This window comes from Hypanus sabinus, chromosome 24 (genome assembly GCF_030144855.1).
Source record: "Hypanus sabinus isolate sHypSab1 chromosome 24, sHypSab1.hap1, whole genome shotgun sequence".
Taxonomy (NCBI): Eukaryota; Metazoa; Chordata; class Chondrichthyes; order Myliobatiformes; family Dasyatidae; genus Hypanus; species Hypanus sabinus.
In genome coordinates this window covers 29,303,176-29,318,291 of record NC_082729.1, presented here as the reverse complement: position 1 = coordinate 29,318,291, position 15,116 = coordinate 29,303,176, and the positions used below count along the sequence as shown (strand labels likewise).

At 51.0% G+C, this 15,116-nt stretch overlaps 1 protein-coding gene across 1 annotated transcript in view; it reads left to right on the top strand.

Annotated features, from left to right (window-relative positions):
- Positions 1-15,116, top strand: part of LOC132380595 (SLIT-ROBO Rho GTPase-activating protein 3-like) — a 90,406-nt gene that overhangs the window by 73,797 nt on the left and 1,493 nt on the right. The window contains exons 19-23 of the mRNA XM_059949516.1: positions 1,684-1,748; positions 4,441-4,612; positions 5,633-5,710; positions 10,738-10,902; positions 11,512-11,656. Coding sequence (XP_059805499.1) covers positions 1,684-1,748; positions 4,441-4,612; positions 5,633-5,710; positions 10,738-10,902; positions 11,512-11,656 — 625 coding nt within the window. The remainder of the gene's footprint in view (positions 1-1,683; positions 1,749-4,440; positions 4,613-5,632; positions 5,711-10,737; positions 10,903-11,511; positions 11,657-15,116) is intronic.

Below are 15,116 nucleotides of genomic sequence, written 5' to 3'. Positions count from 1 at the left end.
GTCATATGGTTATAAGGTTGCTGAGCCACTTTAATCTGGCCCATGCCTTTCATTAACCTGGTCTAATACCACTTGGCTTAATTACCCAGGTACACATCATCAGTAATGTAAACCGGGGCCTCCAGGTGTTTTGGGTCTTTAATTACCAGACACCCTCTCTTTTAGAGTGAAGGGTGGTAAATTCACAGAAGATCTCAGGGCAATATTTTTCAATTGACTGGAATGTACTGCTAGAGGTGGATATTTACGATTCTGGGATGGCTTTGGGGACATTAAAGGTCAAATTAGAGCTTAGGGACAAGGTTGTGGAGAGTTAAAGGTCAGATTAGTGTTTAGGGACAGGGACGTGGAGAGTTAAAGGTCAGATTAGGGTTTAGGGACAGAGATGTCAGGAGTTGGAGGTCAGATTAGGGTTTAGGGACAGAGATGTGGAGGAGTTAAAGGTCAGATTAGGGTTTAGAAACAAGGATGTAGGGAGTTAAAAGTCACATTAGTGTTTAGGGAGAGGATTATGGAGAGTTAAAGGTCAGATTAGGGTTTAGGGACAGGGATGTGGAGGAGTTAGAGGTCAGATTAGTGTTTAAAGACAGGGATGTGGTCAGATTAGGGGTTAGGGTTATGTGTGGCATGTATTTATGTGCATGGGTGAGAGGGTAGGAGAGAGGAATGGAACTTGTTTTTGCTGTAGTTGTTTTGTTGTCTTCTTTTTTCACAACTTTCTGAAGTTCCTTGCTGTATTAAACCATGGTGTATCCAAATAGGGAGTCCTCTGTGGGGCAATGATACAATTTGTGGGGGTCAGTAGGAACCTGCCAAATTGACAGGATGTTGACAGTGGAGTTTTTCATTCAGGAAGAGTTGGGCAGCTGGACAGAGTCGGTAGTGGGGGCAGATGCTCTCCTAGCATTCAAGAAGCACTTAAATTTCCAAGCCACAGAAGGCTATGAACCAAGTGCAAGTCAGTGAGTTGGCACAATGATGGTGGGCCGAAGGGCTTGTCCCAGTACTGTATCACCCTACTGTAAATACACCCTCTGTTCCTCACCCACCTCCATCCTCAGGTCAGGGGTGGGGGGAGATTCACCCTTCTGCAGCCTAATCCCAGCCAGTGCTCTGATTGAGCGTGGCCACGAGGTATTTGAGGGGGTGCGGTTTGCAGGGTTGGTGTGAAATTGGAGTGGGCTGAGATGGAACACAGTTAACGCTGCAGCCTCATACTGCCAGATCCGCATGGAGCTTGGGCATTCTTGTGACCGTGTGCGTTTCCCCTGGGGTACTCCAGTTCCCCCCACATCCAAACAATGTGGGGGGTTGGTAGGTCAATTGCCCTAGTGCATGGTGAGGTGAAAAAGCTAGAGGGGAAATGATGAGAGTTTCAGGGGGCATGGGAATGCGAGGAGGGAAACTGGAGCCAGTGGAGTTGCTCCATGAGGAGTTTGCATAACCTCATGGAGGTGAATGGCCTCCAGCTGTCCTGTAATAAGCAGGGTGCTGTTGTTACAACTCGGACTGATGTGAGAGGCTGCTATTGGGCTGGGGGAGGTGGGTGCATCTTGGACTGGGTGGGCCAGGCCAATATCTAGATGGTATTTTGGCCGTTGACCAGTGGGGAGAGCTGTGGGGGTGAGGGGCGTAAACCAGATGGATGAAGCAGGGCTAAAGTCTCCTGTTTCATTGAAACAGTGACGGCCTCCAGACAGAGCCAATCATCGAGGAGCCCGATGTCATTGGGGAGCTACATGAGGAAGGTGAGTTGCTCTGTTTGTATCACTTCCTCCCTCTGTATCCCTCCCTCAATGTCTTTCCCTCTGTATCCTTCTCTCCATCTCTCCCTCCAGCCTCTCCCACTCTTCATTCCTCCTCTCTCCCTCCCTCTCTCAATACATCCCTCTCTCCCTGTCTTTTCCTCTCTATCTCTCTCCTTAATCTCTATCCATCCCTCTCTCCCCATCATTCACTCTTATTTCTCTCTCTTTTTCCCTCCGTCTCTTTCCACCCCTCTCCATCTTTCCCTCTGTATCCCTCCCTCCTTCTGCCACCTCTGTATCCATCTCTCTCCAGATCTTTCCCTCTTTCCTTCTCTGCCCCTCTCCCTATCCAGTCCTCTCTCCCACTCCCCCAATCTTTCCCTCTGTATCCATCTCCATCCTCTCTCTCCATCCCATCCTCTTGCTCTCCTGCTCTACCTATCCTTCTCACCATGTCTCTACCTAGATATCCCTCTCTCCCCATCCCACCTTCCCTCTCCCTATCTTTCTATCCATCTCCCTTTCTCCAACACTCCTACCCTCTGTTTCTCCCTTTCTTTCCCGCTCTCTGCATCCCTCCTTTCCTCTCACCCCATTTCTCACCCTCCCTCACTGTCTCCATCCTCCCCTCTCTCACTTACTTTCTCCTGTTTTTCCTTTTCTTTTCTGCTTCACTTACTCACCCCTCTGCCTCCCTCCCTCTGAGCCTTATCCTTCCCTACCTCAATCTTACGTCCACCAATGGATATGAGAGAGAGAATCCATCTCTTTCATTTCTCTCTCTGTCTCTCACACTCTATCTCACTCTATCCATCTTTCTACCTCTCTTCTGTCTTGTGCACTCCCTCTATCAGTCCTTCCCTCCCCACAGCTCACCTTTCCTCCTTCCAACTTCCCTTCCTCCATTGTCCTCTTCCATTTCTCCAACTCCTCTTCCCTCCTTCCATCTCCCCTTCCACCACTCCCACCCCCTCCATCAGCCCCTCTCCTCCCTCGTGTTTCCCCCCTCTCTCTCCATCTCTCCCCTCATCACCCCTCCTCCATCTCCCCCTCCCTCAGTCTCCCTTCCCTCCCTCTGTCTTCACTTCCATCTCTTTGCTGCCCCTTCCGCCTTCCCCCCCTCCTCCACCGTTCCAGCCCCCACCATCTCCAATCCTCCGCCATCTCCACCCCGTCTCCTCCCGTTTCCACCCCCGCCATCTCCAGCCCCTCCGTCTTTCTCTAACTTCTTCATCTTCATCTCCCTTCATCTCCCTCTCCGTCTCCCCCCTCCTTCTTCCACAGGTCTCCCCCCGTCTTCTCCCCTCTGTCTCTCCCCTCTTTGTCTCACCCCGTCCATCTCCTCCCTCATCTCTGCTACATCTCCCCTACTTCTGTCTGCCCAACCCTCTGTCTCCCTACCCTCCTTGTCTCCCCTCCCTCTCTCCTTCACTTTCATCTCTCTGTCTCTCTGCTTCCCTCCCTCCGTCTCCCTCCTCTATCTGCTCCTCCCTCCCCTCTTCCCTCTCTCTCCCACCCCTTCCTTCATATCCCCTCCTTCCCTCCGTCTCCTCCCTCCCTCCTTTTGCCCCATCTCTTCCCCTCTCAACCCCTCCCATCCCTCCCCCTCCTGTCTCCCCTTCCCCTCCCTCTCCCCTCCCCTTCTCTCCCATTCCCTTTCTACCCCCACCCCTCTAACCCCTCCATCTCTCCCTCTTCCCGTCTCTCTCCTCTCTGTGCCCTCCGTCCCCCCGTGTCCCTCCCTGTTTCCTCCCCAGCTCTCCCCCAATGTATCACCCTCCCGTCACCTCCTAGTCTCTCCCCCTGTGCATCACCTGTGCAACTTCCTCCATATCATACCCCCTGCCTGGACCTCCCTGCATCTCCCACTCCCCCTTCAATCACCCTCTCCCTTCCTTCTCCCCTTCTCTCTTTCCATTAACCCCCTCACTCCATCTCCTTGCTCCCCCATATCCCCTTCCTCCTTTACCATATCCCCTCCCCTCCTCCATATTTCTCCCCTCTCTCAGTATCCCACTTTATCTCCCTCCTTCCTGCTGTTTCCCTGCTGACTCTGTCAATATTTCCCTTTCCTCCTTACAGCTCCCTTGCCTGTCGTCTTCTCTTCCCTCTGTCCCTACTCTCCTTTACTCTCCCTCTCATCATCTCTTTTTTGTCTGTTTCTCTCTACCCACCCCTCCCTATCTTTGGTTTCTCTTTCTCTCTTCTTTCCTTTCCTTGTCACATTTTTCCATCTTTCTGTCACTGTATGTTCATCTGTCTCTCTCATCCATCTCCACCCGCTTTGGATCTATTTGCCTCTCTGCCATTCTCATTCCCTTCTACACACGGTTTCCTCACTTCTGTTCTCCCGAGTCTCCTCTTTCTGCCCTCTGCTCTTTCACTCCTGCCCTTTGCTTTCTCTCTACACTTTATTCGCTGTCTCTCTACCTTTCCCTGTATCTCTATATCTCTGTACCCCCAGCCCTCTCTCCCTCTGTCCTATCTCTTACTCTCTTTCTCCATCCCTTCTCTCTTCCCTCTCTCTCCTAAACCCATTTCCCCTCTCTCTCTCTGCCCTCATACTTTATTTCTGCTATCTCTGTCCCCTCTCTCTATGTTCCTCTCTCTCCCTAACCCCATATTTCCCCACCCTCTCTGTGCCCTCATTTTTGACACTGACACTGACTCCTGCCTTCCTTCCTACCCACAGAGCTGCAAGCAGTGGCCTTGTTTGATTATACACCTCGCTCCACGAAGGAGCTCTGCCTGAAAAAAGGGGACTTGGTGCTCCTTTTTGAGAGGGCGAGTGAGGACTGGTGGTCAGGGCAGGTCGGAGGGGTGAAGGGTCTCGTGCCCCACAAGTACATCCAGCTGACAGAGAGGTGAGTGACTGACTTATGAGAAAGGGAGAGGGGTCCTCAGCACAGATATCTTCTGTTATTCTGTAGGTTGTCTTCTGTTCTCCTCTCTGTGCCTCCATTTTCTGCACTATTTTCTTTTTCTCTCTATCTCTCTCTCGCTCTGTATCTCATTCACACTCTCCTCACACTTACTCTCTCACTCCCTCTCACTCTCTCATACACTCGTGTACTCTCATGCATGTTGTCTCTCATACACACTCACCCTCTCACACTCACTCTCTCACTCCCTCTCACACTCATGTACTCTCATACACATTGTCTCTCATACACACTCACCCTCTCACACTTTCATGCTCACTCTCTCAAACTTTCTCACACATGCACACTCTCACACACTGTCCCTCACGTATTCACACACTCTCACACTCTCACTCTCTCTCTCTCACACTCTCACACACACTCTTACACACTCTCAGACTCACTCTCACACACTCTGTCACGCTCTCTTACACACACTCACACTCGTACACACTCACACTCTCTCACACATTCTTACACACACTCACTCTCTCACACATTCTTACACACACACACTCTCACACACACCCTCTCTCACACAATCTCTCACGCACTTTCGCTCTCAAGCTGCCACACTCTATCTTGCTGTTACACTCACTCTCTTGTTCTTGTACATATTCTCTCACTCTAACACACACTCACTTTCTCTCTCTTTTGCATTCTCACTTTCTCTCACTCACAATCTCACTCCCTGTCTCCCCCCTTCCCTCTTCTCTACGCTTTTCACCAACTCCCCAATCTCTGTCTCTCCAGTTATTCCATTGTCGCTTTCCTTATCCATGTCTTCACAGTCGCTCCTGTTCACCTGTTCTTCGATCATTCCCTCTCATCACCCTTCGTCCCTCTGCTCTAGTTAATCGACATATCTTCTAATCCCGTCCCTCTCCCCGATCCCTGACCACGGGGTCTAAAGTTCTTGCCAACAGGCCACACCTGCTGAAATTGAATCCTCCTCTCTTTCAGTGCTGAGGGCCACGTGGACACACCAGTGGATGCTCTACAGGAACTGAGCTCCAGTGAGGATGTGACAGAGCATTACAGGTATTGTAGCAGGAGGGACATTCATTCTGTGTCTGATCCCAGCATTGTGTTATGGGTTGATGCAGACCATAAGACATTTGGCCTATCCATCATAGCTGATTTATTATCCCTCTCAACCCCATTCTTCTCCCTTCTCCCCGTAACCTTTGACATCCTTACTAATCAAAAACCTATCAACCTCCAATTTAAATACACCCACTGACTTGACCTCCCAGTGAATTCCATAGATTCATCACCCTCTGTCTAAAGAAATTCCTCCCTATCTGTGTTCTATTCTGTGGCTGTGTCCTCCGGTCCTTGGAAACATCCTCTCCACGTCCACTCTTTTAGGCCTTTCAATATCTGATATGTTTCACTGAGATCCCCACCCCCATTCTTCTAAACTCCAGTGAGTACAGGTCCAGAGCCATCAAACGCTCCATGCATAGTAACTCTCTCATTGCCAGAATTATACTGGGCCCTCACATCCACGTCATTTCTTAGATAAGGGGCCCAAACTACTCTCAGTACTCCAAGTGCAACCTGTCCAATGCCTTATAAAACTCGGCATCGCATCCCTGCTATTATGTTCTACTCCTCTCGAAATGAATGCTAACATCACATTTGCCTTTCTTGCTCAATCTTCAAGTTGACTTTTAGGGAATTCTACATGAGAGCTCCCAAGTCCCTTTGCACCTCTGATTTCTGAATTTTCCTCATTTAGAAAATAGGCCATGCCTTTATTCCTCCTGATAAAGTGCATGACCGTGTATATTCAATCTGTTACTTCTTTGCCCATTCTCCTAATCAGGGGCGTATCTACGGAAAATAGCGCCTATAGCAAGCACTGAAATTGTTCCCCTGTCCAAACATCTGATGCCCATCTTTTATACAAGTCAAGCTCTTTAATCTTTTAATTAACAAATTATGGCACTACATGAAAATTATAACTGCACCTTCCTTGCTTTCACTGATGCAAATTGGTCTATGGTGTGATCAAAGACCGCTTTTTCAGTTTCTTCTCTTTCTACACTCAGCAGAGCAAGATCACAGAGTCTACCTTGACCATGGAGGCTCTCAAATACAGCCAGCACAGCAGAGTTGTCATTGCACTGTGACGGACAATCTTGTAGCTCCATTTCATCCTTCTCTAGCTGTTTCAAGATGTCTTCAACCAAGCTCTCAGCACCCTTCTGGCTTATCTGGATAAAACCAAGGAAGGACTCTTTAACGCAGACCGTTTTCCTCTCAAAATCAACTTCCAGGTACCTCGCTACTTCTGACATCTGCTCACAGTGTGCCTGATCAGGAGTCGAGTCGAATATGAGACCATAGAACCTGGCTTTACGAATGCTTCTCAATAAACTCTGGTGCACAATGGATGCCATCATGTGGATGAATTCGTTCTGGACAGCTGGTGAAAGATAAGTCATGGATCCAGGATGACTTTCCAAATGAGTGAGGTGTTCTTTTATGATAGGGTCAAAGGTGGCCAGTAGTTTCAGTAAGCCAAGGAAATTTCCCACATCAGTCATCGTCTTGCTGGAGTGACTCCCTGTCTCCTCGCAAAGCCAGGTTCTGAGTTGCAAGGAATTTTATGGAGTGAAGGATTCTCGTCAAGATATCACGCTACTTCTGCTTTTCCTTCTCAGTCTGTGTCTGAAATACCGCGTCAATAACTCCTCTGTTTCCAGCTAGATTTCTTTCCACTGTGTGAAGCATTCCCGATGATTCTTGGCACTTTCATGAACGTTAATCCTTTCAGGTGCTTTCCACTGGTTGAATCCACTTTCCTGCTCCAATGAGGACTGATGGTCTGACAGGGAATAGAAAAAACAACAGATACAAAATGCTGACTTTTCAGAAGGGAAATAGACCAGCCATGAGCAAGTCACTTCCTCACCACGACTGTTTCCCAATTTCCTCTTGAACCACGTTTTGTTCATTGAGGCCCCTCACTGTTCTGGAAATACTTCGAACCCAGCTTTATTATTTCTGTTCTCAACAAGTCAGACAGAATTACTTTTCCTTGTCGAACTTCAGAAGTCCAATGTCATGCTGTTCAATCACTTCTGGTATGACAGTTCGAGGCTCTTTGACACCATCCAGTTCACTAGGTTCAGTGTCGTCAGGTTCAATCTCATCAGGTAAAATCTCGTCAATAAACTCAACACCACCACCACCACCATCATCTTTCCCTCCTGTCACGTCCACGTTCTCTGTGGCAGCCTCACTCTTAATGTCATCATACTCGGATTTATCTGACTTGACTTCCTCCTCGGCTTGTGACGCATTTGTACTTGATCCACCTTCGGATTCTAACAGACTGGTAGCGGGTGCAGGCGGCTCCATAGAATGTGGCGAGCTACTTGTGCTGGGCTTTTTGAAGAAGTGCATGAAGAATTTGCTCGACTTCTTGGCTTCCTCCAACTTTCATCTCTTCTGTCCTTCATCTCCACTTTCCTTCTTCTTTGTGAAGAAATATTCCATGGTCTTCTTACTCAAAGCTCTGAAATAAGGCCATCCCAGTGCTTCTCACCCATGATGATCAAAGACAGATCATACATCTGAAGAAAATTCTTTTTTCACTATCCAAGGATGGCTTGTCTGACTTTAATAGAAACTGCTCAGTGGCACCCAGGGCACCTGCCATACCTTAGATATGCCACTGCTCCTAATCTGTCTAAGTTCTGCAGACTCCCTGTTTCCACAAAACTACCTGCTGCTCCACCTATCTTTGTATTGTCTACAAGCATGGCCAGATAGCCATCAACTCTGTCATACAAATCATTAATGTAGAATGTTAAAAGAAGCAGTCCCAATGCTGCTATCTCTCCTGTAACCATGGGCTCTGACCTTGTTTAGCAGCCTCATGTGTGGCACTTTATCAAAAGGCCTTCCAAAAATCCAGGTAAATATCATCCACTGCCTGTCCTTGGTCCTTTTATTCACTTGCGTATTTATTTGGTGATACAGTGTGGAGTCAGACTTCCCAGGCCCTTCGCCCCAGTTAAACCCAAAACCCCAATAAATCATAACCTAATCACGTGACAATTTACAATGGGTTGATGTGGATGGAACTTCACTCTGCATCTGACCTCGGGAGTGTGTGATGGGATGGTGTAGACACAGATTCACACTCTGTCTGACCCCGGGAGTGTGTGATGGGACAGTGTGGAGGGAGATTCACTCTGTGTCTGACCCCGGGAGTGTGTGATGGGACTGTGTGGAGGGAGTTTCACTCTGTGTCTGACCCCGGGAGTGTGTGATGGGACAGCGTGGAGGGAGATTCACTCTGTGACTGACCCCGGGAGTGTCTGATGGGACGGTGTGGAGGGAGCTTCACTCTGTGTCTGACCCCGGGAGTGTGTGATGGGACGGTGTGGAGGGAGCTTCACTCTGTGTTTGACCCCGGGAGTGTGTGATGGAACGGGTGTGGAGGAAGCTTCACTCTGTGTCTGACCCCAGGAGTGTGTGATGGGACGGTGTGGAGGGAGCTTCACTCTGTGTCTGACCCCAGGAGTGTGTGATGGGACGGTGTGGAGGGAGATTCACTCTGTGTCTGACCCCAGGGAGTGTGTGATGGGATGGTGTGGAGGGAGCTTCACTCTGTGTCTGACCCCGGGAGTGTGTGATGGAACGGCGTGGAGGGAGCTTCACTCTGTGTCTGACCCCGGGAGTGTGTGATGGGACGGTGTGGAGTGAGATTCACTCTGTGCCTGACCCCGGGAGTGTGTGATGGGACGGTGTGGAGGGAGCTTCACTCTGTGTCTGACCCCGGGAGTATGTGATGGGACGGTGTGGAGGGAGATTCACTCTGTGTCTGACTCCGGGAGTGTGTGATGGGACGGTGTGGAGGGAGCTTCACTCTGTGTCTGACCCCGGGAGTGTGTGATGGGACGGTGTGGAGGGAGCTTCACTCTGTGTCTGACCCCGGGAGTGTGTGATGGGACGGTGTGGAGGGAGATTCACTCTGTGTCTGACCCCAGGGAGTGTATGATGGGATGGTGTGGAGGGAGCTTCACTCTGTGTCTGACCCCGGGAGTGTGTGATGGAACGGCGTGGAGGGAGCTTCACTCTGTGTCTGACCCCGGGAGTGTGTGATGGGACGGTGTGGAGTGAGATTCACTCTGTGCCTGACCCCGGGAGTGTGTGATGGGACGGTGTGGAGGGAGCTTCACTCTGTGTCTGACCCCGGGAGTATGTGATGGGACGGTGTGGAGGGAGATTCACTCTGTGTCTGACTCCGGGAGTGTGTGATGGGACGGTGTGGAGGGAGCTTCACTCTGTGTCTGACCCCGGGAGTGTGTGATGGGACGGTGTGGAGGGAGCTTCACTCTGTGTCTGACCCCGGGAGTGTGTGATGGGACGGTGTGGAGGGAGATTCACTCCGTGTCTGACCCCGGGAGTGTGTGATGGGACGGTGTGGAGGGAGATTCACTCTGTGTCTGACCCCGGGAGTGTGTGATGGGACGGTCTGGAGGGAGCTTCACTCTGTGTCTGACCCCGGGAGAGTGTGATGGGACGGAGTGGAGGGAGCTTCACTCTGTGTCTGACCCCGGGAGTATGTGATGGGACGGTGTAGAGGGAGATTCACTCTGTGTCTGACCCCGGGAGAGTGTGATGGGACGGTGTGGAGGGAGCTTCTCTCTGTGTCTGACCCCAGGAGTGTGTGATGGGACGGTGTGGAGGGAGTTTCACTCTGTGTCTGACCCCGGGAGTGTGTGATGGGACGGTGTGGATGGAGATTCACTCTGTGTCTGACCCCGGGAGTGTGTGATGGGACGGTGTGGAGGGAGATTCACTCTGTGTCTGACCCCGGGAGTGTGTGATGGGACAGTGTGGAGGGAGATTCACTCCGTGTCTGACCCCGGGAGTGTGTGATGGGATGGTGTGGAGGGAGATTCACTCCGTGTCTGACCCCGGGAGTGTGTGATGGGACGGTGTGGAGGGAGATTCACTCTGTGTCTGACCCCGGGAGTGTGTGATAGGATGGTGTGGAGGGAGCTTCACTCTGTGTGTAATCTTTGCTCCTGTGACCTGTTCAGGCTGTTAAGTGACTCGGACCATGAGCCTTTGCTGAGGAAGAGAAGTGGAAGCAGTCCTGTCAGGAAGATCACCAGTATGTTTAATGAGATTCCAAAGCGGGGTGTGGCCACTTTGCCTGGCGGGCAAAAGTTGCTGCCTCTCCGAGCAGCGGGACAGGAGGAAAGGTGAGTGCCCAGACTGAAGAGAATACCACAGGGGAGCAGGAACCTCTCTCTAACCTGATGTTCTTGGTGATTTTCTGTGTGGATGATCTGTTAGCTCTTTATGTGCGAGAGAAGGGGTTGGGGGTTTGGTGCTATTGTCACTGTTCTTTTTTGCGAGTGAGGTGGTTGGCGATTTGATGTTATTGCTATATTTATGTAAGTGAGGGATTTTGGGTTTGATGTTCCAGCTACAGTATTTCTGTGTGGACGATCTATTAGTTTTTGTGCAAGGGAGAGGTGGGGGGTTTGGAGTTTGCAAGTTTTGTTTCTTTTTGTTTTTTTATGCGGGGGGATTGATGTCTTTTCTTTCAACTTCTCCATGCTTTTGTGGATTTCATGGCTATCTGGAGAAGATGAATATCAGAGCTGTAATGCGTACTTTGACAATAAAATGAACCTTTGAACCCAGAGGTTATTGGACAGTGATGGGGAGCAGGAACCCTAGCTGATTCCCTCTCTCTAACCCGGCCTTCTTAAGGGAGGCTGTGTGTGCCTCTGGCTAGGGAGGGGATTTGGGTTTTCCCCAGTGCTCTACAAATTTCACTTTGCTCTCTGGGATCTTTTGGACAGCAAGCCAACCTCTAAGATGGGCAAACACGAGCGGAGAAACACCATGGACTCGGTGCAGACGGCCCACAGCCCTATGTCCTTGCACCTGGCCACAGGCAAAGTTGAACGCCAATTCTCTGAGAAGGCAGCCATCGAACCCAGCAAGGTGGGTGAGCAGCTGACAGGAGCAGCCCCTTCGGACTGAGTTTTCTCTTTCTGCCCTACCCCTCACTCCACCCCGTCACCCCAAGCAGGGCTGAAACTGACACTTCTGCCCACTTTGTTCTTACTGACCTCTGCCCACCTCGTTGATGCTGACCTCCGCCCACCTCATTCTTGCTGACCTCTGCCCACCTCATTAATGCAAACCTCTGCCCACCTCATTGATGCCGACCTCTGCCCACCTCGTTGATGCCGACCTCTGCCCACCTCATTGATGCCGACCTCTGCCCACCTCATTGATGCCGACCTCTGCCCACCTTGTTGATGCCGACCTCTGCCCACCTCGTTGATGCTGACCTCTGCCCACCTCGTTCTTGCTGACCTCTGCCCACCTCATTAATGCCGACCTCTGCCCACCTTGTTGATGCTGACCTCTGCCCACCTCATTCTTGCTGACCTCTGCCCACCTCATTAATGCAAACCTCTGCCCACCTCATTGATGCCGACCTCTGCCCACCTCGTTCTTGCCGACCTCTGCCCACCTCATTGATGCCGACCTCTGCCCACCTCGTTCTTGCCGACCTCTGCCCACCTCATTGATGCCGACCTCTGCCCACCTCGTTCTTGCCGACCTCCGTCCACCTCGTTCTTGCCGACCTCTGTCCACCTCGTTCTTGCCGACCTCCGTCCACCTCGTTCTTGCCGACCTCCGCCCACCTCGTTCTTGCCGACCTCCGTCCACCTCGTTCTTGCCGACCTCCGTCCACCTCGTTCTTGCCGACCTCTGTCCACCTCGTTCTTGCCGACCTCCGTCCACCTCGTTCTTGCCGACCTCCGCCCACCTCGTTCTTGCCGACCTCCGTCCACCTCGTTCTTGCCGACCTCCGTCCACCTCGTTCTTGCCGACCTCTGCCCACCTCGTTCTTGCCGACCTCCGTCCACCTCGTTCTTGCCGACCTCCGCCCACCTCGTTCTTGCCGACCTCCGTCCACCTCGTTCTTGCCGACCTCTTGCCACCTCGTTCTTGCCGACCTCCGTCCACCTCGTTGATGCCTACCTCTGCCCACCTCGTTCTTGCCGACCTCTGCCCACCTCGTTGATGCCGACCTCCGTCCACCTCGTTCTTGCCGACCTCCGTCCACCTCGTTCTTGCTGACCTCCGTCCACCTCGTTCTTGCCGACCTCTTGCCACCTCGTTCTTGCCGACCTCTGCCCACCTCGTTGATGCCGACCTCTGCCCACCTCGTTCTTGCCGACCTCCGCCCACCTCGTTGATGCCGACCTCCGTCCACCTCGTTCTTGCCGACCTCCGTCCACCTCGTTCTTGCCGACCTCTGCCCACCTCGTTCTTGCCGACCTCTGCCCACCTCGTTGATGCCGACCTCTGCCCACCTCATTGATGCCGACCTCTGCCCACCTCGTTCTTGCCGACCTCCGTCCACCTCGTTCTTGCCGACCTCTGCCCACCTCGTTCTTGCCGACCTCCGCCCACCTCATTGATGCCGACCTCCGTCCACCTCATTCTTGCCGACCTCCGTCCACCTCGTTCTTGCCGACCTCTGCCCACCTCGTTCTTGCCGACCTCTGCCCACCTCGTTCTTGCCGACCTCCGTCCACCTCGTTCTTGCCGACCTCCGCCCACCTCATTGATGCCGACCTCCATCCACCTCGTTGATGCCAACCTCTGCCCACCTCGTTCTTGCCGACCTCTGCCCACCTCGGAATCAGAATCAGGTTTATTGTCATTGACAATATTGTAAACTTTGCTGACTTGCGGCTACAGTACAGAGCAGGCATAACAAATTAATATAAGTTACAATGAAAAATAAGTATATAAATATTTCAAAAGAGAAATAGCTGGAACTGGCTGTCCACAACCCTCGGTTGCCTCCTGCAATCCTGTGCATTGCAGCCAATAAGAATATATAAAGTAAATAATTAGTGCAGAAAGAGAGCGAAGTAATGAGGTGGTGTTCATGGGTTCATGCGCCATTCAGAAATCTGATGGTGGAGGGGAAGAAACTGTTCCTAAAACATTGAGTGTGCATCTTCAGCCTACTGTACCTCTTCCCTAATGATAGTAATGAGAAGAGGGCATGTCCCAGATGGTGAAATCCTTCATGATCGATGTCACTTCTTGAAGTTATCCTGATGGTGGAGATAATGTATCTGTGGTGAAGCAGGTGGAGTCTAAAACCCTTTGCAGCTTTTCTTCTGGTCCTGTACCATGCCAGACAGTGATTCAACCAGTCAGAATTCTCTCCAAGGTATATCTGCAGAAATTTGCTAGTCTTTGGTAACATACCAAATCTCCTCAAACTCCTAATGGCATGTTTTCTTCATTTTTGCATCAATATGTCGTGCCCAGGATAGATCCTCTCTGTCCACGAGATACAGGAGTAGAATTTGGCCATTCGGCCCATCAAGTCTGCTCCATCTTTCAGTTTTGGTTGACATTTTCAATCCCCCTCCTGCTATCTCTCTATAACCCCTCTGTTTTCCTCCTCAGCAATTTCCCTCAACACATGACCCTCTCATCACTCCTAATTACTGAAAACAGTCCCTACATCTGCATCATGTGTCACTTGAAATGAATCAATTCAATCCAATCTCTCCTTAGACCAAAAGATATAGGAGCCGAATTTGGGCCATTCATCCCATCAATTCTGTTCCATAATTCAATTATGGCTGATTTTTTAACCCCATACTCCTGTCTTCTGCCTGTAACCCTTGACCGCCACTTCCCAATCAAGAATCTATCAACCTCCACTTTAAAAACTTGTCCTCCGCAGCCATCTGTGGCAAGGAATTCCTCAGATTCACAATCCTTTGGCTGAAGAAATTCCTCCTCAGTGGAGAGAATTATGAGGATATTGCCAGGACTAGGGAGCTCGAGTTATAGAGAGAGGTTGGTCAGACTAAGTCTTTATTTCTTACATCACAGGAAAATGAGGGGCCACCTTGGAGAAGTGTGTAAAATTATGAGAGGGAAACAGTAATAGATTTTCCCCCAGGATAGGAGAGACAAAAGAAAGCTAGGGGGAAAAGGGAAAATATTTACAGGATCTGAGGGGCAACATAGACAGTGGTGACTGTATGGAACAAGCTGCCAGAAGAATTGGTTCAGGCAGGTACAATAGTATCATTTAAGAGGCACTGGAATAGATACATAGAAGGGAGGGCTTGGAGGGTTATGGGCCAAATGCAGGTAATTGGGATGAGCTAGGTAGGCACTGTACTTGGCATGGAATGGTTGGGCTGCCACCACTATCCATGAGGCAGAGAGGACATCCAAAAAAATCAGAATTAGTTGTGTGGCGGCTCCTTCCCACAGCACGGCACTCCCTCCTCACTGCCCCTCCCACAGCACGGCACTCCCTCCTCACCGCCCCTCCCACAGCACGGCACTCCCTCCTCACCGCCCCTCCCACAGCACGGCACTCCCTCCTCACCGCCCCTCCCAC